The sequence below is a fragment of the Pelecanus crispus genome, chromosome 7 (genome assembly GCF_030463565.1).
Source record: "Pelecanus crispus isolate bPelCri1 chromosome 7, bPelCri1.pri, whole genome shotgun sequence".
Classification (NCBI taxonomy): Eukaryota; Metazoa; Chordata; class Aves; order Pelecaniformes; family Pelecanidae; genus Pelecanus; species Pelecanus crispus.
The window spans coordinates 21,684,399-21,708,961 of NC_134649.1; the positions used below are offsets into that span (position 1 = coordinate 21,684,399).

Sequence of the window (24,563 nt, forward strand, 5' to 3'; positions counted from 1 at the left end):
AAACTTGCATCATACTTCACAACCTCCTTCAGAGTGCTCTGTGGTACAAAACATATACAAGCATAACTATTAAACAGTTCCCCTTTAAAACAAAATAACGTACCTTAGCTTCTTCCTCTTGTGCTTTTTTCACAATTGCTTGTAGCTGCACTTCACGTTTAAATTCTGCATGGAGTAATTTTTCCTCCATCATCCTGCGTCTTTGATCTAATAATTCTTCTTTCCATTTCCGTACATCTTTCTCCTGTATATAATGAGCAAATACATTGCTAATACAGTAACTAAAAATAGGGCCTGAATTTTACTCAGAATTTTCTAATATTTGTGGCTTTATTTGCAGTAATAGAACATTTTCATGCCCTACACAAAGCCTGCATTAAGTTTAACCCAAAGTACACTGATTTGGTAAGTGCTTTAGTTTGGTGAGTTTCAGCCTTTATGTTGGATACATGCAACACATTTCATGCCTTCCCTGAACCTGAGTCAGTACAGTATGTCAGCAACACTCTCACAGAAGTTCATGATTTGAAATAATGCTTTAATATCTGTGATGCATGAGTCATCTGCATGAGTCATCTGTGAAAACTATGTGAGCTCAGACCCAGAGTTAGTTTTAATCTCTAATATTTCGAGACTATGTGGGGAAAAAAGCTTTTCTGAAAGGCAGCAGACCAGCTCCTTTGTATTATAGAAAGCTTACCCTCTCCATCAATTTTTGAAGCTTCAGTGTCTTTTCTTCACGTAACTTTTCTCTCAGCTGTTGAGCTTTCATTTGTTTCTCTTCATGTTTCTTTTTGGACTCTGCTATTGTTCTTTTAATAAAAAAACACAGCAGAACAAAAGCAAGTGAGACAACATTAACTGACAGCGTTGCAAACGTTTCTGTCATTTTCAGTAAGGGAAAATGAACAGGCCACTGGAGGGCAATTATTTCCCCTAAATGTAAATACTGTTCTTCTAGTCTTCAAATCTTTATTTGCTGGACAATGTAGCATGAACCTAGCTTGTTATGAAAATAATATATTGATTTCAATAACGCTTTCCACCCACAGACCTAAAGAAAGTAAATTTATGAACAGTTTTGTGCAGCCATGAATCTGGTTGCTTGTTTTGCCTGACTAATCAAGACAGGTAACAACTCTAAAACCTTTTGCGTGACGGTGATGACAGCTTCTCATGCATGTGTATTCCATGTCCAGGTGGACGTGCAGGCTCTTCTTCCACTCTGTCTCCCCAAGAATTACTCTGGCGCCATGATTCACGAGCTGTACATAAAGAAAACAAAGACTTAGATAATGTAAACACACTATTCTGGGAGAAGTGCAACTAATGAGGCTTAGCTCCTCTTCAAAGTCTCTCTCAAATGGGTCCTCTTGAGCCTAAGTAAGGTGCAAACACAGACTGAAGCATTTCTAATCCCTGTGCCTTTTCAACACCTAATGATTTTACTACACTTTTATCCAAATGTTAAGATAAAACTTGGTAACAAATTTTAAAATCGTAATAAAGAAATGGGGGAAGAGAGCTGAAGAACAAAGACACACAGACAGTGTGAACATACAAGTCCATCTTTCCTAAGGAAATAACATTAAAAAATAACATAACTTGGAATAATATTTAGATGTTAGGGGGATCTTCTGAAACCTTAAGTGGCCATGAGTAAAACGGGCATTTTTCTGAATTTTGCTGTAATTTCAACATAAGCACAGTAACATATGAAAATTTACCTTCATAATCTGCCAGAACGTCATTCCAGTCCATAGACATACCGCAGAAAGATATGCTTCCGTTGCCCATACTAGCCTGAAATTTAATACGATCCAGACAGTAAAAACGTAAACCTTAATGCGCATGTGTACACACATATTAAACAGTGCCAACTTAGTGATATTCAGCAATGTTTCTCAACTGAACTAGCCATCTCAATTGGTTTAGTGTGGACTTGGTAATGTTAGGTTAATGGTTGGACTGGATGATCTTAAAGGTCTTTTCCAACCTAAATGATTCTATGATTCTATCTCAGAGACAGATGCTGTTCCCGCTGGTTTTGACAGTAGAAAGGGAGACTTCTGCTTCACCTAGAGTAGCTCCTGTGTAGTAGCAATGAAAATAACAACTTCCAGCTCTCCCAGTTTCACACACAGAAATAGGCAGCAGGACAATGACTGCAACATCAGAGGCCTTTGTACCACTGTGCTGCTGAGCTTATTAAGACTAAATATACCTTAGACAGTGATATAATTATTACATTACACTATTTACTTTATTTGCATGTAAAACAGATTACATTAATGTAAACCCAAACACTAACAAATTCTATATTCATACTTCACTGACATCAAAGACAGCTTGAAGTTGGGTACTTTAAAATAAATTGAACACTCACAGAGAAATCGCTATCATTGTCAGTCTCGATATTAATGTCATTGTTTTCCTCTGCCTCAATCTCTCTAGTTAATTGCTCTTCTTCTGCAATAGCACTAGCAATGGCTTCTTCATTTGCCTTTTCCAGGCGATCTGCTAACTCTTCTTTCTTAGCAAGGACTTCTGCCATAGACTGTAGGAAACATGAGACCAGAAAAAAACCCTGAAATCAGTACCAGGGACAAAAAAAGTAATTTCCATATAATTAATATGAATTACATGATATTTTGTTCAACTTCTAATTACTTGTAGTGCCTTTACTGCTATATTTTGTGAAGGTAACTGAACTATAAACACCACTAAAACTGCTAGCAACTATGAACTCATTTAATAGCTACATGAAACACCTATGAAATTAGTTATCATTCACATAATTCCAAAACATATTACATGAGCGCTGTCATTAAAAGCAACAAAGACAGTTTTTCTCTAATTATTCTTTTAAATACCTAGTCTTAGGAACTAAGCAATGCATACTCTGAAACATTAATAGCATGCTCTGCTGTTATCTCCAGAACAGGAATCATGCTCCAAAGTATTATTTAAAGATGAAAATTAATCTGCAGATGCTGTATCTGGAAACTTTACTGTAGTTAATACAACAGAATCTCAGGCTATACTTGGTTTTCAACATGAATGACAAGATAGTTAGGCAAGAATGTAAGCTTGAATATGCTGAGTGATTGTATTCTTCTCTAATATCCAGTACTAACTGGTTCATTTCCGCTCCCACTACCAATGTGCCACAATACACAAATCTCTGTTCAAAGTAGTAAAATGCTCACAAGAGACACAGATCCCACCAAACTGTCAGAATCCTGAACTGTTAATAATTGAGAATCTGAAACAATGTTAAGGGATGAGATGCTAGAAATCAGCTCTAAGAACAGCTACTTGACTTGGAAATTACCTCGCAGGAGTCCAGTTTGTAAAAGATGTTAAAGGGAAAGCGATTTACAGGAAAACTTTTACAAATCATGATTTTAATCTAGTTTCTGAAAATAACAAAATAAAACGTAACTTGAAAGCGTAACCTGTATTTTACGTAGCATTACTGCAATTCTCCACTCAGAGAATCCCAGTAAAGCAGACACACCTTGAAACCTGCAGAATTCTACAAACAAGAAAGGACATTCTTTTTAGGAAGTCACATAAAAACAGAATACTGACTTCACATTTGTTGCTTAAGAATGACATTCGCCCAAATTGCTAGTTGTATATAAGACCCAAGAAAGCAGTTCAGCTAGTCTTAAAAGGCAGAGACCCACATTTGTTTCTAACAGAATTTTGATATCCCATGGGTTTCTAGTTTGAATAATTAGCAAAACTGGAGTAAGAATTTAATGAGAGTCTGACTTAATGATTGATAGTGGAAGGAAATGAAAAATTATGGCAAACGTAAAAAATGTAAAAAAAAGTAATGAGAACACAGATCTCTCTATTCGAAAGAACGCATTTATATCTTTCTAATTTAAGTTCAAAGACTTTACTGGAATTAAATCCTATCATGAAAAGTATCTGTGCAACAAATTATTTTTTCTACAGTAAGTACCTCATAGACTTTTCTATAATTTCTACAACAGGCTAACAATAAACACTGTGCAACACAGCATGAGAAAATTAAGGCTTATATTTATTATTTACTCAGAAATCTTACAAGATTTCTTACCAATCTGGCAGCACTCACATTTGAAATATCTGAGGGATCCATTTCAGTTTCAGTTTTTTCTGTTTGATGCTGGTCTATAGTACCAGTGATCAGGGAGGAAGCTTCATTAATCTGCAGTCTTTTTGAAGTCAAGTCAGTATTTGTGAGAAGTGGAGGCATCTCAGAAACTGTTTGTAACGAATCTTGTTGCAACAGTGTGCCAGTGCTCCCATTGTCTTCTGAGGCATGTGCTGTGAACTAACAAGAGGCATTTGCAAAATTAACGAAATGTAACACACTGATTTTTAAACTCATGAGAGTCAAAAGGATTTTAGCAAAATACCTGACAATCTTACAGTGAGTGAGGCAAATAACTTCACATATACTTCAGGTGCTCATAACCTTGCAAAAGTCGGATCTTTCTACTGGAAATCTTCTATGTATGAGATGTGCATAATCATGAGTTTTTGGAAAACATGGGAAATCTGTCCACAGCATGGTAAAATACATGGTTCGCATCATGATTTTTAACTTGCCTATTTGTGCCAACATCTTAATGCGTTTCCATAAATGTAACTGAAATAGTCATTATTTTTAAATCCTTTTCCAATCTGGTTAGTGAATAAAAGCTCTACACAACACTACCTTTAGAAAATACTCTAAATAAAAAGTTGCAAGAATTAAGGTTAGAAAACAGTTCAAAACTGTACTGACCTGAGTCCTTTCAGTAAGCGGACCTTCAGACTGATGTAAAGGATCTTTCTGTACAAGCTCTGTGCTTTTGGATGCACCACTGTCAGTGAGTGAACTCCCACGCTTATTCGCTGATGGTGGTGAAATGACATTTTCTTTGTCACTGTCACCTTTGGACTTTGGTGATTCTGCAGCTATAGGAGTTTTTGTTGCCAAAGCTGTGGATCGAGATCGAACAGGCCTTCCACGCTGAACCGTTTCCCAGCCCTCTGCATCCTTTCGATCTACATAAAAAAATAAAACACCACATTCTAAGAAAGGGAGACTTATAAATGGAAGTATTATAAACAACTATTTTATTACAGTATCACACAAGTTGTGTGATAAAAATGTTGTTTTTAAAAATCAATTTAAAAAAATCAATTAAATATTCTTTAGCAAAGTTTTACTTCAAGGAGTGCTATCAGTTTCACAAACACTGAAGAACTCTATTCATGGGACCAGTTCTGTTACTTCAAGAAGCCAAGCTACTCGTACACAAAACCATGTGAAAAATGGCAACATGTACTTAAGCTTTTCATGCCTGTGTTGTTATTTCACAAGATGGCAAAGCACAACAAAGCACCACGCTCTTGTTCTTTGTAGCAACAGTAACATTAGAGGCCTTTTGTGAAAGTGCAAATCTCTCCAAGCACAGACATAATTGCACGTCTTAGTGTGGAAAATATTGTCCAGAATGTGGCTTACTATTCTTCCAGAAATGTTTTCTTTACTTTTTCCATTTGTTTCATTCTGATAATAAAAATACACTAATCAGTGTCAGCTTTCGGAAAATTTGTTTTCCTGGATTCCAGGAAATAGCAAAATATTGCTACAGTGGGATTGCAAATTGAAGGAGAAAACAGAAGAGCAGTTTACTTCAATTTACTCTGATGACTAAATAGCTGTTAAATACAACTTGCTGATAACATTTCTGGTATCTAATCTTGGTACATACCTGAAAAGCCTTCAAAGTTACATTTGTCTGCCTAAAGTATCGGGTCTTAAGTGTGATCAGATTTCTAGAATATCAAGGTGAACACCCTTTTCCACATACAGCATTTTTGTAGCCAGCAATTAATACCAGCACATAATTTCCCATACATCTTGAAATGACTGTAAGTGATTCTTTTGAGACCTGATGGTATAACTCACAAGTGTGAAAGGTAAGTTCACGCGTCTATTTGCTGAACAAAAGTTCTTGCAAAAAACCCTCAAGTACTAACTACACACAGTATTTTCCAATATACTTTTGGCATAAGCTATTTTTAGGATCATTCATGGAAAAGGAAGAAAAGGGTGTGGGAGACTATTTTCACCTGGAGGAGTACAGAATCAAAAAACCAATGTTAAATTGCCTGCTTTACAGAGGGAAAAAAATCTAGACTAGAATAGAACTGGTATAACAAAACTAATTCTCTGAGTGTTTCTAAAGCTTTTACTAACAAAGATGTTCCTGTAGCTCAGACATAAAGATCAGAGCTCAAACACTAAACTTTAACATAAATATGAATAAATGAGTCTACTTGGTTGTCAAAAAATGTAATTTGAAACACCCAAGGGTGGTGAGAAAACTGAATGATTTCTATATTATGATGAATTGCACGTTACCAACTTAAAGACTGGCTTAACACTTGCAGTTCTAGAGATCTGATTTTTAAAAGCAAAATATAAAGTACTTTAAAAAATATAAGATACAAGTGTTATGATCTCTAAAAATACCACCTGTTTTCAGGAAGAATACATGATGGTTAGGTTACAAGAAGTGAACCAACTTTATGGACTGCCAATAACATCTATAGGCAAGTCAACACACCCATAGGGATGATGAGAGAATAAAATACTTTTTCTTCCTTTCAGAACATGTACGTTTATTTTAAAGCAGTTTACAGTACATAAAAAGGGCCTGTCTTAACAATGATTTTCATGGTCAAAAACCCTTGAGTCTTTTCAAATTTCCCTCCAGTGCATGTGTTTCTGGCAACTCTAAAACAAGTACAGCAATTCTGGTCCCAACGCTTTCACTAGAAGTGCTATAGCAGAAAACACTGCAGTGGCACAGTCATAGGACTGTCAATAAAATTGAAGATTATTTTAGGTAAATATAAAGCCGTTTTACCTGCTGGACTAAACTACCTCTAGGTGGACTTGAACTGATGTTCAACATCAGCAGTAACCAGCAAACTGGAAATTAGCCTACACCAGAACTAATGGCATTTTCATACTTTGCTACCCTTGGCATCTAGCATTTTACAAACATTAAGTGCTCATTTAATGACAGGGTTCTTCTAACGTCTCAGGACGGAACACAACAGCCTAGACCAATGGCTGGTGTAAATCATGAGTTACCAGGGAAGTTAACAGGACCATACTGAAATTTATCTTGGCTCATGCAATAGCTGTTTTTACATAACTACATAATTGTTCACAAACCTTAACAATAGTGGTAATATGACAGACGTAAAAAGATAATTCAATTTGATATTTTACTGTTGAAACTCTTTTACTCTAGAAAATTCACGGTATATTTTAAAGTAAACGAAATTCCAAAACTTTGTGTGAATGACTATAGCTGATCTCTTCAGATTACTGACGGTAACCAGAGACAGCATACCTCTGCAAAAAGCCTTTCTATGTTGATTCCCATTATGTGCCCTTGCACATGCTTCAGTATGCGCCGCTGATTAGAGAGGGGAATGGCAGTCAGAAAGATATGGATTTTATTTTTTGCTTTACCACAGACTTTCCATTTGACCCCTAAAGCAACTTTGGCTTTATTTTCATTTCTTCATCTCTATATGGAAAAATATATTATTACCTACAGGACCAAGCGATCCATGTTATTACCCTCTCAGAGACAATCTTATCTCCAACAATACTCCAGGGAATAGGGTTTTAATTCCGCAAGAATCACAAACAGATTTACTGCAGAAAGCTCCAGGCACACAGCCTGTGTAGAATATCGCCCTGCATTACGTGGGACATCAAGGGCTGCTTAGGCTCCTTGTATATCACAGCTGCTCCTACCCCACTGACTTTTGTAATTGGTAGGACCACAAAGATTTTGCTGTATATAGCTTCTTATAAAAATTGGCCAAGAAATTTCCCTGGCAAGTAATATACAGACAACAAAGAGACTGTTCAGCAGACTGCTGAAATTAAAAAAACCTCCAGTGCTACACCGCAGCAGACTTTTGGATTGCAATTCCTTTTGCTTGTCACTTGCGAAACAAGATTGTTGCAAGATTTCGCTCCTAGTTGTTCTGAAAATTGAAGTCAGCTCTTATATAAGGCATCATTTCTACATTAAAAAAATCAGGAGACACCCTTTAGTAGTATCTATTACCTAAAGAGAGTTTTACTTACATCTAGATAATAAGATATATTAGTCATATATGTATATAAAAATAGTAATTGTACTAATATCTTCTACTAACTTCTACTAATACCTTTACTAATATCTACTGAAGTTACTTCTACCAAAAAAAAAAAAAAATTTCTTGCCTTACTTGCCTAGTTCATTCCTTGTTTCATGGCACATATCTCAGTACTCTAAAATGACATAATTAATCAGAGTGAAATTCTTCAGAGCATGGCAAAGCCATAATCACACTTACTACAATAAGAATTAATCTTTTAGAAAAAGCCATACATGTTCAATTTTTAATCTGCATTTGTTCACTGTCAGATTCATAATTATTAGTCAAGACTCGTGAAATTATTTTAGCACAGAAACGTGTTCTGTGTTTGAAGGAACATTGTTTGGTGAATTCTTGAAATACAAACCAGTTTTTAATGCAAGCATGCATTCAGACTGTTGAAATATTTGGAATCAGTTTAACAGTTTTATGCCATCTGACAACTATCTGTGCACAAGAATTTACTTCTTCATTTTAATTCATTTACAAGCTTAGTAATCAGTCATTTCCAGGCACGTTTTTAACAGAAATTTTACAAGGCTAACACATTTATTGACATTAGATCACATAGCTCCTAATCTGAAGCAAAGTTAATACTCAGTAGGGCATCACCCTTCCTCCCTTCCTTCCCTTTTTTCCCCCCTAAGTCTGGAATTCTTTTCATATAGCCCAGTAGCCATCTCCACATGCCAAGTATCACATGCTGGGTTTGATTACTCCCAGAGTTTGTTAATGAATAATTCATTTGACTACCTTGATCATTCTCTAGTTTCATTTGAACTTCCCTGTCCCTGCTTGCTCTTGTATTACATGGAAGTGACAAGCCATCTGTTATCTTGAGGCTCTCATAGCCACCAGGGCCTTACTCTTTCAAAGTTACTCCATCTGGAAGAACTGGCCACGCAGCCACCAAAAAAATAAACCTAGGCAAGTATGCGCAAAACTCTTAGGAGTTCTGCCTCAGGAGATGCGTGTCCCTACTTAAAAATTTACTTGCAAGTAATATACTACCAAAGCCTATTTGACCTTCCCCAGTCATTACTAAACTTCAGCCCCAATTTTTTGTTTAAATCTAGAGTAGTATTACTGTATCTGAGAGACACTTCAGAAAACTATGATTACTTGAGAATCTGGAAGCAAATCTAGAAACATGAACTCAGCCAAAACACGGTTACAGGGCAGAAGACATGAAAACCACAACAGTAGAAGTGAAAAAACACAGAGAAGATATAGTAGTGCAAGAAGTAGTAAATTTACAAACCATAACAAGAGATGGTGAGTTAATAGGCAAGACTTTAATTAGAGATGTTAATTGTCAGACTACTTTTAACGGTCACCAAAAAAACAGGAGAGGGGAAAAAAAATTAAAAAAAGAAAATGAATGTAAAATTTTCAACAGAAATCGTGCTTAAGAACTTGACAGTCCAGTCAGGAAAAAACTGCCCTTTGCTGTCTGTGATGATGTTCCTGCAACTTGTTCTCAATACGCAGAAGTTATGCATCCTTCCACAAGATCAGGTGCCACCATGCCTGAGCCCAAACCAGGTCAGTTTAACTTTAGAGGACTGTATGTCCTGCAAAGTCAAGTCTTAGCTACATTACAAAGAACATCTACTCACAACTATGGACATGAGCAATTAATACAGGAAAGACAATACTACTAAATAGTAAAACTAGATTTCAAGTCTGGCAACAAAAGGAAAACATTCGATATTTCTGAGACTGGTACATGTTCTTGACTGCCCTTTCTCCTAAGTTATGTACGAAAAATAAGCAATTATTCTAATTGTAAGCACCTACTTGCAGTCTTAATACACACTCTAAACTTGTATCACCTATCTCACCTCTTACCATGAGCACCTGGGAATTAATTTCATGCTAGGCTATTGTCTCTGTGTACTACTGTTACTAAACCCATCTTTTGTCTTGCCATAAACTGGTCAGACAATAAGACTAGACTATTTCATATTGTAGAAAACACAAGTGTGAAAGACAAAATTACTATTTTTTTAAATTCATGAAAATAGTGATGGTATCTGTGAGTTTAATGAGGGAAATGAGATAAAATGATTTAACCTCATTTAATTATGCATCCAGAAAAAAAAATAATTTAAAGAAATATCTGGAAAAATAATGCTTTTTCTCTCTCCCTAAGGACTTACTTAGCTAAATTTGGAAATTCTATCAACCATGAAACAGATACAGTATCATACCACTTGTCCACTTCACCAAACCATTGTGAGACCTAATGATAATGCTGTTGGAAATCACTGGAGAAAAAGTGTTTTAGGGAAATCTTGCCACTGTAAGCCCCAGCTGAGCTTTAGGGGGGCAAGAGAGCATTAGAGGGTGTCAGGAGGAATCCTCCCTCCCACAAGGCCTGAATGTACCTAACAACTGTGAGTGCATTAGCTGGTGGACAGGCAGAGCAGATGATACACAAGCTTCATATCTGCTTCAATAATGCATGTGAAGAGCCTTTGTGACTCCCTTTGTGTAAACTTCACAGATCCTCTTGTCCTCCAATCAGTGAGGTTAATTTGATTTTACCAAAGTAATTCTAGCCTCCATACAAAGGGTGACATGCTCCTAAAGAGAATTTGATTTGTTAAAAACATTACAATTCAGCCATGAGAAAGTAATTGAAGTTCTCCAATGTTTAATGTCAGAGATAAAAGATTCTGAAGAATAAATAAAGCCTCTAGGAGGAATGACTGTTCTTTCTTAAAATGAAATGTTTCAAGTCTTAATTGTACAGTATATTTGATTTTAAAAATTACTGAACACTTACAGGCCAGTACTACAGGACCTAAGTGGTTTTGTTCTTTTTGGAGCTCATCAGCTGCATGTAACAGCCAATAAAACACAGCACAACAGTCACTCTTCAGCCCTTTAAATGCCTAAAACTAACATAAGGATAAGGTATTTTGTTTTCCTTTCAGCCTCTTAAAAATGTTATCTATATGGAAGTGCAGATCAGTTTTATTCCCTGTGTAGCTAATGAAATTCTACGCACAAGAGTCCCTAATAAAGGTATTTTAACAACAGCTTTGAGTCTGTCGCTTTAATATGAGCGATAGTCAACAGAAAAGGGTTTCGTTATGAACAGCTTCAACTACTGGCAAAAATTAAAAGTGGAATTACACTTTCAGTTACAGTGTTGAAAACTCAGCCAAACTGCTACTATTCTCAAGCCAGCTCACTGCAACTATATACAGCAAGACACTCCCTCATGCAAACAGCATCAAGCAATTCCATTCAAACAACCACTTTTAGAGTACGGTTTTGATTGTTCTTTTCTAAGCATAAGAATCTGCATGCTACTGAACTCACTTATGCTAAATTGCAAGACACTTGGACAAGGTATTGTAGTTCCATAACATACCACAAGTCTCCAAACCACTATACATAACTTCTACTACCACTAGGTTGAACGTACAACTATGTTAAATTAATACACTCTGTTACAGTAACTTTTCTTTTTAAAAATCAAATTATGAACATTTCTTTTTAGTGGGTTCTTATGGGTTTTTTTTTTGTTGTTGTTTTTTTAATATCCATTTCTATATCCTGCCTGTTGCTTTTGCAGAAAGTCATCTGGGACTACGCACGAAAAAACTAAATGGAAAAAAATGCATCTCTGAAGACAATTTCAGGGTTCCAGTGTGTGCAAAGAAACTAACTTTATAAACCAAACTTAAAGTTTTTTATGTCTACATCTAAACAAATCTTTTCTAGAAGAAAAAGACCCTGGCATCAAGCATTCTCCAAGGAGAATCTTCAGAGAAAAAATTCATAACTGAATGTGGTCATTCTTGTCTTCAAGGAAAAAAACACCAGTTGTTACTTCAGCACATCTCTGATAACATCATCTCCCTGGGCACATAAAACTATCTTGAGCTCTTTTACGGATTCCTGGACATGTATTATTCTTTATATTGTTAAACCATTCCAAACGGCAGTCAGTTAGATTATCAGTTTGTGACTAAAGACCTTTCACTTCTTGGGGTGTTATGTACTGGTATTTTAACAGATGAAATTCTAGTTAGTGGAAATACAGTGGAATTTGCCTACACATGAAAACACAACTTTGTCCCAAACGTAACTATTACAATGATAATGTAAGGCTGCATTAATCTTTTATCTCGATACTTAATTTAAACATTGTATTTTGCAAAATTATATTTAATTTTGGTTTGAAAATAGGTCATCATACTCTGAACTAATTTTATACCACACAGTTTGTGAACATAATTTAAGCCACTCGGAGAGACTTGCCATTTTTCCGCGATGACTTCTGTACTGGAGGTGGCAGACAGGTTTGTGCTGTTGCTAGCTCAGGATTGGCAGCTTTAGTTCCATGACTGGCTTTCACCTTATCAGCCCAACTTACACCAGAAGGAGCCAGGCGTGTTGCAGAAATTGTCACTGCAGGGTTCCTAAATGAAAGTCATAGCTCTTTTTAGTGTTTAATCAAGTAACAGAATGGTTCATTAGAAAATTTCGTCAGGACACTCTCTCCTTGATCTTGGTGTTCACTGATTCAGACTGAGAGCTAGTTCCGAAATTGTAAAAATGTCTAGTGGCTGAAGAAACATGCAGCACTGCAGTGATGGACAAACAATTCCCACAAGAAACATTCTCTGATACTAAATTTTGAAATCATAAAAATAAACATATGGTGAATATTTACAGCCAAATGTACCAGATCTTCTATTGCATCTTCCTGGGTCCTGCCCAACGGCATCAATGAACTGTACAGAATGGGCGGCAACCGTTACCAATACGAGGAGTATATGTGCAAGGAGTCCAAAAAAGTGTAGATTTAATTGTAAATGTAGATCACACAAATCCATAAAGTACTCTGTTCCAAGGTTAAGTAAATAAAAGAATAGATCTATTTTCTATTATTTCTTTAGCAAACAAATTGTAAATCTGGAAGGGCATTCTGTTAACTTTCAGAAAGATCCAAATGACTGCCTAAAGCTTGAATTTCTGGATGGACAGAATTGTAGTGTTTTTTAAATTATTTTGTTTTGCTTTTTGTAAAAAGCTGCCACTTTCTGCACAAGGTTTAGAGCAAAAATCCTATATAGTTTTATTTCAGTGAATGCAAGCAAAATTTTTTTAAATTGGAAAATGGTAACATTCGTTCCAGAAACACATGTTCAAGAAGTGTCCAATTCTCTTCCGTAACAGGAGTCATTTTATCTGCAATCATACAACTGATTTCTCTTCCCAGCTTTACAACATTGATTAAAACAGTCCAACAAATCCAGCTGCCCCATTAGCCAAAACAAACCAAGGATAAAGAAATGGAGATCCTGCAAGCTTCAAACAAATGTGTAGAAAGCCTCCATATAACTAGACTGTACACTTATTTTAAGCCCAGTGAGATGTCAATTTGTCATTATTTCCTATTTTTATCAAGTCAGTCATCAAAAAACCTATCAGGAATAATTCCATAAATTATAAAAACCTGGCTGGTTGGTTTATTTGTTTTTAATAATCCCCATTGATCCTATGCAGTATTTCTTACAAGAAAACCAGGAAAAGAGGCCAAGCCCCGTACCCTGTCTCTGGTACTTACATACAGCTGAGCAAAGAGACTGTCAGAACCATGCAGTACAGAATGACTTTTCCTTTGGCACACTCTCCAGGTTGCAGCAATTTACACTGAAAAGTTGTACTTTATTAAACACATCAAAGGCGTGAGTCATTCACCATGAATTTCTATAGTAGTACAACAACAACCTCCTCTATTCCTTTCCTAATAATTCCTAGCATTCTAGGAATGTACAAAAATTTCCATAGTACCAAGTATGTCTAAACCTTTATTTTCTATCCTATTTTCTCAAACGCACACAAAATCTTGTAGTTGTCTGGCGTTGCCTTGCTTTGAGACATACAAGCAGACTAAGACAGAAGAAAAAGTTTGCAATCTGAAGGACAGAAAATTCATCTTGTTATTAGCTGCTTTAACACACACAGTTGCTAATCATCTCCCTGTGATGGTGAATAAAACAGCTCCAACAACAATAGCAACATGTAATTACGTACAAAAAAAAAATTTTTTCATTTGACTACTTGTGCATATTTTCTCCCCACCATCATGCATTTAAGCAGACACCTCTCGAATGTTGTCAGGTAGGTATCAATACATACATGTACAAAAAGACTAGCAACGGTGGAGCAATTTTTTTCACCAAACACAGTTTTTAATATTTTTGTAGAAATATTTGACATTCAAAATTTAAGAGAGCTCAATACTCAGAGGTACTGACCAAATATTCTAAGATTACATTTCTGCTGAGGACTTGTAACCACCTATGAAACAATGTAGTATGTGCTCTAGATCCCAACAAACCTGAATGAATTAAAAAAACACACCCTGAGACAGATTTAAATTGGACACATACGTGCTCTCCAGAACTGAAACAGCACCAGACAGTGCTGCTCTAAAATGGTGTTTATGCACATTTTTGTTGCACTGCTTTCAAACAGCCATTTTCATTTTAACAAGTAAAAGATGCTTTATTGTAGTACATAATATGTTCCATACTTAAACTAGTATCAGTTTTGCTATTCACCAGAATCATAATAATTTCAGTTTACATTCACTCTTTTTGACCTACATTTACTTTCGTACATTCAGCTAGCCATTCACATTGCATACACTGGCAATTTTAAAATGCCAATTACAGACATTTTGATCTTTGTTTTGTAGTGGGAAGGGACTATTAAAGAGATAACATGAAATACACTAATTGTATTTTAACTTCAGGTCTTTGGAATGACCAGTAATTAAATATATAACAAAGTATGTAAAAAATTAAGTCCTTGATAGGATTTTCTTTTATAAACCTTGTGCTTTTCTTTCATGAATGCAAGTAATTGCATATATGACAATGAACAGCAAAACAATATACTGACTACTATAGCAAAATAGTTTATTCATGAACTCTGCTTCAAATGCATCCTTATTTTAGCTTTAATAAGCTTATGATCTGGTTTCATACCCAAAATTTAAACTTCTTCGAGCATTTGATGTCACACTAATTCTATCTGTTGATGGACTTGGAATCACATGGCGTCCTGGAGACATTTTCTTTACTTCCCAGGCTAACGAAGTAGGTCTGCAAATTCAGGAAAGAAAAATATAAAAATAAAATTCGCAATAACTACTCCTCTATCACCTTAAACGAAAAACAGCACTGACAAATCCTATAAAGTATTAATGAATACTGCTGAATTTAATCACACATCTTAGCAATCGTTTCTATTCCAACTCCAAACTGTATTAACCAGACTCATCTCAAAAACAATGCATAGTCTCAAGACTACAGGCTTATTTTAAATGTCAGTCTGGGACCAAACATCAAACCAGCCAGTTAAAAGGAAAGGATCAGGTGTAAGACTAGAAATATCCTCTAGTTCTAGTCACAATAACAATGCACATAAAAGGCCACAACCATTTACGGTACCCTAGGTTTTCCCATCCCGTGTAACAGAGCGTTCAATACAGTTCAAATGCTGCTTTGGTTAATATAGGTATCAAATATCTCCAGTATATATATATAAAAAAAATTTAGAACTAAACAAATATACCACCTTCCACTCCTTCTATTGTATTACCAACATACCAAATTTTGTCAGCAATAACATTTACTGATAAATGTGTACTTGCAAAGATAATTGAACAGGTTGATTTAAGTTAACTGCCACTAACATAAAATGCTCTCGTTCAAACAGACACAGTCTGAAGCAGAAGCTAAAGTAGCAGTTTCATTATGCATTTCATTGAAGCTGACGCTATTTTCTTTTTTAACCCTTACTCCAGAAGCTATCTGATTACATGAAAACTACAACTGGCAATTAAAAACAAAATCAAACTTGTAGAACCCACTGCTGATGAAGACAGATTCTGAAAAGCACTTACATAAATTATTTTTTTAACTGGTTCCAGTACTACTGGCAGGATTAACAACCTATAATCAACTAATAAAACCACTTTGTCACATTTTGTCTACTTTTTGTCTCTACCTAGGCAGATGGGTGATTGATCTCACTACCTAAAATGGAAGAACTGAACTGTATCACTCCACACATAATACAGGTCTTCCATCTTCTACAGGCACAAATTATACCAGCAAAACCTTACTTCTCATTTACCTCTCAAAGCTAAAACTTAGGCACCAAGGCACAAATTCAGCACTAGGCACAAACTATAATGACATAACCAGTTTTACCTTTCTGACACTATACTTCCAAACGCTTTACCATTTCCAGCACAGCTGTTCACTGGTAACACTAACAGAGAGGATAAAATTCCCACTCTGTCCTCACACCAATTCTGTCCAAAAGGAAAATGTCCTACTTGATGCCCCAAAACAGATATTAGAATTGGTTCTATTTACTGAATCTCTGCTACAAAATGAAGTTTACTATCAGACAGTATTTAGATGTAGATTAAAAAAAAATACAAATTACCTGCTTTGAGCATCAGCTTTTTCTAGCTTCTCCTGTAGCTGTATCCAGTCAATCAACGCTTTGAAATCCCTTACATAGTTATCAAGCATCATCAGAACTTCCTGAAAAGCAGTCATTACATCAACCTTTGTATTTAAAAAACAACCCCCCCGCCCCAATAAAGAAACTGAAAAGAAAGTAGGAAATTAGTAGTCTGTAGATCTCGTAAAAAATAAACCCAAGAAAAACCCTGAAAACAAAAAGCCCAAATAGTTAATATTTTTATGTGAACAAACAGTAAAACATTTATCCTATCAAGAAACATGCACTTAGTTTCTAAGATCTTTGCGAGCACCAGTGTCTAAGGACAAAACAGCAAAATTTGGCAAGAAAATAATTCCTAACATACATTAGTATCACTGTTTCAGGATTTTTATGTCAGAGTTGTTATCTTTTAAAATATGCTGGACATATTTCATCAAATAAGCAAAACTGCCTGTAAAACCTGATAGACCTGTGGGAGACTAAAAATGTCTCGATTAATCTGTTTCTGAAGTAAAAATACACAAAGCTACACAAAGGCAACTGCATCAGACAGAGGGAATTCCTTCTGGAGAATCCTGGGATCCCTGCATTAGTAAAAAAGTAGTCCTTACGCCTCTGAAGTTCAGCAAACCGTATCCTGTTCCTACAAACTTTCAAGCGTGCAGAACTTTCAAATGATGTCTGCTTGTGTGTGTCCAGATTAATGACAGACATTCTATTGTCACGTGAGATTATCATCACTATTGGACTAATAAAGCCGTTTTTAATCAAGAAGACTCTCATGGTGATATTTTGAGAGGCAAAAAGGGAAAGACCACTGCATTACACTTGGTTTATAAAATCATCATGTTTGACATTAGCTAGAAGATGCAAAGTTTACATTCTCTTCTCCAATTAGCCCACCTTGACAAGTGAAAAAAGTCACTAACTGCACATTCTTGTCTATGGAATAAGTACATGTCCAGACCTTACAACTCCAATACCCAGATTATACTTCTTGACCATTACAAACTAATTAATTTTTTATCATTTTAAAAATTACTTTTGAACTATACGGAGTTACCGAAGAATTTATGCATTTTTATGTTAATTAATCACTGAAAGCTGTAGTCATGAACATATTTTATGGCTCGAAAGATTTACACATTATCATAAAATAACACAACTGGGAGGGATCTTAAGAGCAATCTAGTCCATCCCATAATTCATGGGTAGGATTAAACATACGCTGTCAGAAATTATGTGGGCATGCTGGAGTTTTATTGAAAATATTGCAAAATCTTGATTAAGTAGTTAGAATCTTGTAAATTAGTGTTAGTCTCTAACAGATAAAATTAACTGTTATGAAAAGACATAGAAAATTAACCTGACTTCACCCTGTATCAGGAAGAAATTAATAGATAAAATGCCAGTGGCTGAACAGTAGGGAACTAAGAGATTTGTTTCTGATAAAAATATCCTTAACTTTCAGAAATTATCAACTGTATCTACTGATTTCCAGTTTGGTCAAATGTACAACTGTAGTAACTATAGCAAGGTCAGACTACATACAGAAACAATAAAAAATTAAAAGGTAAGTTGGGATCCTGCAGTCTTTGCTCAGACAATACTGCCATTTTTTTGCAGCAAAGCAGAGCAAAAGACCGTATGATTAAACTCTTAGCTTTGTTCACTGAGCAAATTATAGTTATCTACTGTTACGGGTAGAGAAAGGAGCAATTCTTTAGCATATACCATATATATATATATAAAAACCCACATATAAACTCAAAAATCATTTACTGAATGTGACAAAACACACACAGACCATCACAACCAACAGGCATAAGGCACCTTCTCAGCAGAGCTGATTATCACCCAATGAAGCACATTAACACATTGCTAAAGGAGACAGTTTGAGATCATATCAATCAGAAATAGAACCTTTCAAAACTATTCTTTCAAAGAAAAATGTATACTGTACTCTATGATGACAACGTGCTGCAAATAATAAAAATCCATAAATGAAGCTTGAATTCTATGAAAATTTACATGAGCTTCGCATGCAGAGTTTAAAATATAGATGTAATTTTATGGTATAAGGAAAAACACTAATGACAAAGCGTTCCTGTTTTGCAAATTCTTTACTACGTCAAAGTCATTCCTGCTGGTATTAAGAGCAGTTTTCTGCTCAAAGCAAATAATTATTACTGAGAAATATTTTGGGAACAATTACAAATGAAAGCGTACTGGTTCTTAAGTGGGTAACTACAAATTTTAAGAGTAAAACTTTTAACACTGAAAACAGTAAAGACACTCTACTACAGTACAGGTAACTAATGCACATTTTTGTAACATCATGTGCCATTCATCTTTACTTTTAATTGTCCTTTTAATACAAAAAGGACCTCTAATGTATGCAAAAATGCTTTTTCGTAAAATTATGTGGATGATTACTCATTTTGTTTAACACAAACGCAAGTCTGAAATTCAGCTTCAGTTTTCACATAAGTACCCTTTTAACTAGTACGTATGACAGATACAGAGCATATGCTGGTTGTTATAAGGGAAAAGTCACAAGAAAGTCAAACACAAGGGAAATCAAACAGAATACCACTGCTGATGTAAAAGTTGCTCTTTGTTTTGAAATACTCCACAAAAAAGCTAACAAAAAATCTTTCTTACAAGGCAGTTGATTTACAGCAACAAAATAGTTTGTAAGTAAAATCTGCTACAAGAAATGAACAAGTCAAGTATTTTAGCCAGTTCTTTTTTCAGTTTCACTAATAAAATTTCAGCTTTCTAATTCAATTCATATCCATTTAGGTTAGCCCATACTAAGTTGTGCTGACTGTTACTAACAATAAGAGCATAGAAAGCAAAATTTAATTCTGAATCATTTACTTTTCAAGCCTGCCACTGAGATATTCCTCACAAAAAAAAAAAAAAAAAGAAATCAATCTGAATATGAATTATATTTCTGAAGTTACTTGGCATAGGAAAAAAAATACAACAAATGGTTTAACCTATTTTAAGGAATGTTTAGCTACAGATTATCAGAAATGATCAGAGCAGAACCATGCAGCTGTAACCCGAGTCATGTTTTACGAACAAGGGAATACAAACAAGACAAGCAGCTGGAGCGGCCCCATACTCACTGATGCACATCTTTCTCCCTAAAGCTATGAGGGCCATTTTGTCAAGCAGGATGAAGCAGAACAAAAGTAGCTCTGAAAGCGCCGTTACAGGCATCCAGATAACTACATATAGACGTACAGCTAAAATTACCAATTAGTTTACCAATTGGCTGCAACGGATTCGATTGGTTTGTAATTAATTCTAGTTACTGGCGCATACAGCAGGACGGTTGGCGCCATCCCTTTGTCCTACTGACACACAATACTGGCGTGCAGGGCTCTGGGGTCTTGGACATCAATATAGCTCTCTAGCTCACCTACGGTACCGAGTGTAGCAGATATACCCTGTGGTGCTGAAGCAGTGGAAACTTGTACCACTTGAGAAGGTGCTGACAAAAAGCAACCTTTATGGGGTAGGCTACGGCTGCACTAGAGTCAAAACAATTTTAAATCCCATTATTTTTCAAGGTCATATCAATCCCGTACGATTTTTAAAGAGCCAGTTCAAACTAAAAAAGAAAGCACTACTGTTAAAAAACAACACTTAAAAGAAAATCTGTGACATAAAACTGAAAACACTCACAATACAGCTCCTGTTTCTTTCTCCCCTCTGTTCAATCCTCTGATCAATAGTCCCGTGTGCCAAAAAGCTCTTTTTGTGCTTTTTCCTTCTTTTCTGCAGCTCTCCATCATTACTTTGGTTTCTATGTATGTATTTATCTCAAAGTTGGACTTCTAGTCTCTTCAACTGGGTGATCATATTCATTACTTTGCCATCAAGAAGGACCTCTAATACATAGAGTAGCTACATCAGAATAATCCTATATTCCTGAATCAGGACAACTTGACTTGGATCCTAGATAGGCCTATTATAATCCTTAAAAACAGAAGTTCCCTTTGGAAATCACACAACGGCTTTGAAACATCATCTTCTCCATTTATTCTCCCATTCTCAAACAAGGAGGAGGAAAACAGGGAAGCATGGAAAATCATACAATTCAAAATAGTAGGATGCGTGTCAGAGAAATTAACTCAGTCACCACATCTGTACTTTAGCTTATTCTCAAGGCTAGAAATGTGTGTTTTATTTTACAAACTATGCATACTTTATATTGTTTCATTATCTACACCAAATATTTTGGATTATATATTCACCAAACTAAATTCAATTTTCTTGTACTGGAGCACATTTTTACGAGGCAACCTAAGTTCCTCCTTTCTTTAAATCTATGTTTTTAAGGTTAACTGGGTGTTTCAGTAATTTGACACAAAAATTGCTTCAAAAAATTCCTTGTAGCCTTTTTTGTACAGTTGAATTACAAACATTAAAGCCAGTTCTGGGGTTAGGTTAAGCAAAGATGATTGCCAAAGTGGTTCTTACAACTTTGGGAGAGGATGAAAGGAAGCAGCTCCTCCAGCCAAAGGACTCTTATTATACCAACTTCAGTACATGGCAGACAATAGTAAAAAGAAAACACTCTAAAACAGATGGAGAGAGGAGAAAAACAGAATAATTTTCCAGTACCTAAAGTTATCCCGATCGGTATGCCTTTTTAAATACTCTCACACTATGCTTGCAGAAACCAGTAAGCAGCAAACTCTAGAAAGCAAAACTGCTGGGACACATGGCCTCTCAGAGTCAAAAGTGAAATGCATCATATCTGGCCTCAGTTTGTTCCTCACTGATTCACCTATAACATGACAGCCATAATCCTCTATCTGCTAAGGATGTGCTCCTGAGAAGTGTAACCATTATCAAAGTAAATTTTCTCCATACGAATGAATGTAGCAGCCAGGGGGCACATGCAGGGACTTAATCACACAATTTATTTACACGAAAAATGTAAATATACATATGAGGCAAAGGATGGACAGGCAAGAATAGGATTATCCAGACTGCCAAGTAGAAGAGACACCAGCTTTTCATTATCTGGCTTTTTAGAATAGATTACTATTCTGAACATCCCATCCGTTTCCATCTGTGAGACTGAATGCCCAGTCATTACCCTGTTTTCCTGTCCTTCACTGCTGACTTCAATGATTTTGATTCATCTCCAGAAGATGACAACAATGAAAATGTAAATGTCCAAAGAGGCCAGAGGAATGCTCACAAAAGTTTTTCACTTGGCATCAACTGTCACAATACAGCCACAGGCTATTTATTTAGAAAGAGACATAAACATACTCTTCCTAAATAACTCCAAATTCAAAAACAGAAGCATTTTTTATAACTGAGTGATAAGTGGCAGCCTAGCATACTTCTGAGATATTCCAACTGCAGAATTACACCGTCTCAAACAATTTGAATATATATTCCAAATACCACTATTGATATGAAAGACTGTCTTGTGAGAAACACCAAAAAAGAATTATACATGTTCTAATATGTGAATCATTGGCTTAGGCTTTCAGGGAAACTCATAATCCCCTTGGTTTTACTGAATAAAAAGAAAATAGATTCAATCATACATAATAGAGTTCATTTTGTACTGAAATTCCCCTTCTAACAGGAAATGTTCTAGAGGTTCAAAGAATGAAGACATCAGTACAACAAGGTATTAAGTTAATGCTCAAAATGGTTATAAAATTGATAGAAATATACTTAACAGAGGACTTGGGGGAAATAAGTAGCAATTAAAAGAATTTAGGTGTAAAAAGCAAAAGATGCTGAATAAACCTTTATTAAAAACACAGATTTTGCAATTTGAGGTTTTTTTGGGGGGTGTTTTTGTTAATTCGTTTGGAAAGCCAAGATTTTTTTCATCCAGAGGAATCCAGGACACTGGAACAAGAATAATGTATCTAAACAGAACACTTAGAGGCCTATGTTGAGGAAATAAATTACTTCATAACTCTTCTTAACTTCCTCATAACCCTTCTAAGGAAGGCATACCTTTCTTTGCATTTGTAGGCCTACAAGGAAAGAATTGAAATTCACATATAACAAATTATCTCTTCCAAAAAGCCTTAAGTATCAAACCTTGATTCTGTGTTTTTTCCTCCCTGGAACCAGGTACTTTTCATATTTGTAAAACTGAAAAGTATGAAGAAAAAAAACCCACAAACCAAAACTTATCCTCCAAAAAAAGTAAAAAGGACAGAGTTGAATTGGCTTTTATCAGTGAAAATAAGATCAAGGTCCTGTCTGGATCGACTTGAACACTATACCAAACTATTGCTGAAGTTAGGAAAACCCAAGGTTTTCCTACCTTCAGCTCCAACATGTTTAGAAACAGTTTTATTTTCTTGGCTGTCTTAAAAGCCAGTAATAATCAGCGTGGATGACCATAGGTCTCAAGTCTACATGCATAGACTGAAATCATTAGAATTAGCATACCCGGAACCAAAACCAGCCCTCACAAGGCATTCTCAGCAAGAGACCCTAATGAAGTCAGTCCCTCTCTCCTTCTGGGAGGTCTTCAATCAACTGTAACTCTCGCACAGATATCACCCTGATTGGAAGGCCTTAACTAAAGTTGTTTCAGCTGGTTCTTTCACATAGTAACATCATGCAACATGTCAAGTATTTTAACAGAAAGGCTTTACCCACCTCTTTAGGGTATCTTGTGCTGTCTATGAGAATCAGAACAACAGAACTTCATTGCTGATTTTCCATTTTGTAAGAGGGAATAAGAATCTCAAGCAGAATGAAACTGTTTTCACTGAACTACACTCAAGGCAGGCTGATTTAAGAATGTATCTGTAAGCATTAGAAAGGAGAGAAACTGCCCTTGCCAAAACCTTACAGAAATATACCAGTAAGTCATGATGGGTGGAAAGAGAAAAGTTTCTACAAGCATTAACTAATGCTAAACAGCAACTTAAAAAGAATACAGAACTAAATTTTCACATCATAAAATTCAGCTTTTTTGAAAGGGAAAAAAAAGAAACAAACACCCTACCTGAAGCCATCCTAGGAGGAAAAAAAACCCAACAATTATATTTAAAGTAGCTTGAGATTCTTCTAGGCTTACTGTAGCCTTAGCTGCTGGATCCAGTTGCTCAAACTCTATCAATAAAAGTTTTAAATAATTGTGTGGTGTGGGGGTTTTTTATATATATATATATATATACACACACACACATTTATAAACTCAGTTGCTGAGACACCTGAAGACAATAAAACAATAGCAGCAGAATGCATTTCTCTGTTGTATTAACCAAAATTCCACTGGCCAAAGTTGGCTACAGAATCTGCCTTCCTCCATCCACAAATAATTACGGGCTTAATTCCTGTTAGCATACAGAAAGAGATTTAAAGGCATTACTAATTCTTTTCTGCCTAAGCTCACCACCCAAAACTAGAAAATACTAGGTAATAAAACATTCATATAAACATTAGACACACAGAAACGTAGCTGATGCATAGAACACCCATTTGAAATGTTGAATGTTATAGCCAAATCTATATCTAATCTCTATCGCTATTGCACAAACTGATTTACATATAGTAAGATGATGATTAAACTTGAGAATCCTTTATTATTTATTATTTATAAATATATATAAAAACATATTTATTAAATAAATTCAACCATTGTATCTTTACACAAAAAGCATTGTATCTTTACACAAAAAGCATCAAAGCCATACCTATATACATGATTTCAGAGTTCTCAATTCCAAATCAATAGCAAAATACCAACTTCAGCAGTGCCCAAAGTTGAGAGAAAATATACACAACCACTGATCCTCTTACACACATTTCCA

The 24,563-nt window shown here is 35.5% G+C and overlaps 1 protein-coding gene across 1 annotated transcript in view; it reads right to left on the minus strand.

The window, feature by feature from the left end:
• The window catches only part of SCAPER (S-phase cyclin A associated protein in the ER), a 174,268-nt gene that overhangs the window by 124,664 nt on the left and 25,041 nt on the right, over positions 1–24,563 (minus strand). The window contains exons 6-15 of the mRNA XM_075713679.1: positions 16,714–16,814; positions 15,243–15,359; positions 12,502–12,662; positions 4,787–5,049; positions 4,094–4,330; positions 2,387–2,557; positions 1,728–1,803; positions 1,148–1,265; positions 701–812; positions 104–244 (exon numbers count right to left, since the gene is read on the minus strand). Of these exons, the coding sequence (XP_075569794.1) occupies positions 104–244; positions 701–812; positions 1,148–1,265; positions 1,728–1,803; positions 2,387–2,557; positions 4,094–4,330; positions 4,787–5,049; positions 12,502–12,662; positions 15,243–15,359; positions 16,714–16,814 (1,497 nt within the window). The remainder of the gene's footprint in view (positions 1–103; positions 245–700; positions 813–1,147; positions 1,266–1,727; positions 1,804–2,386; positions 2,558–4,093; positions 4,331–4,786; positions 5,050–12,501; positions 12,663–15,242; positions 15,360–16,713; positions 16,815–24,563) is intronic.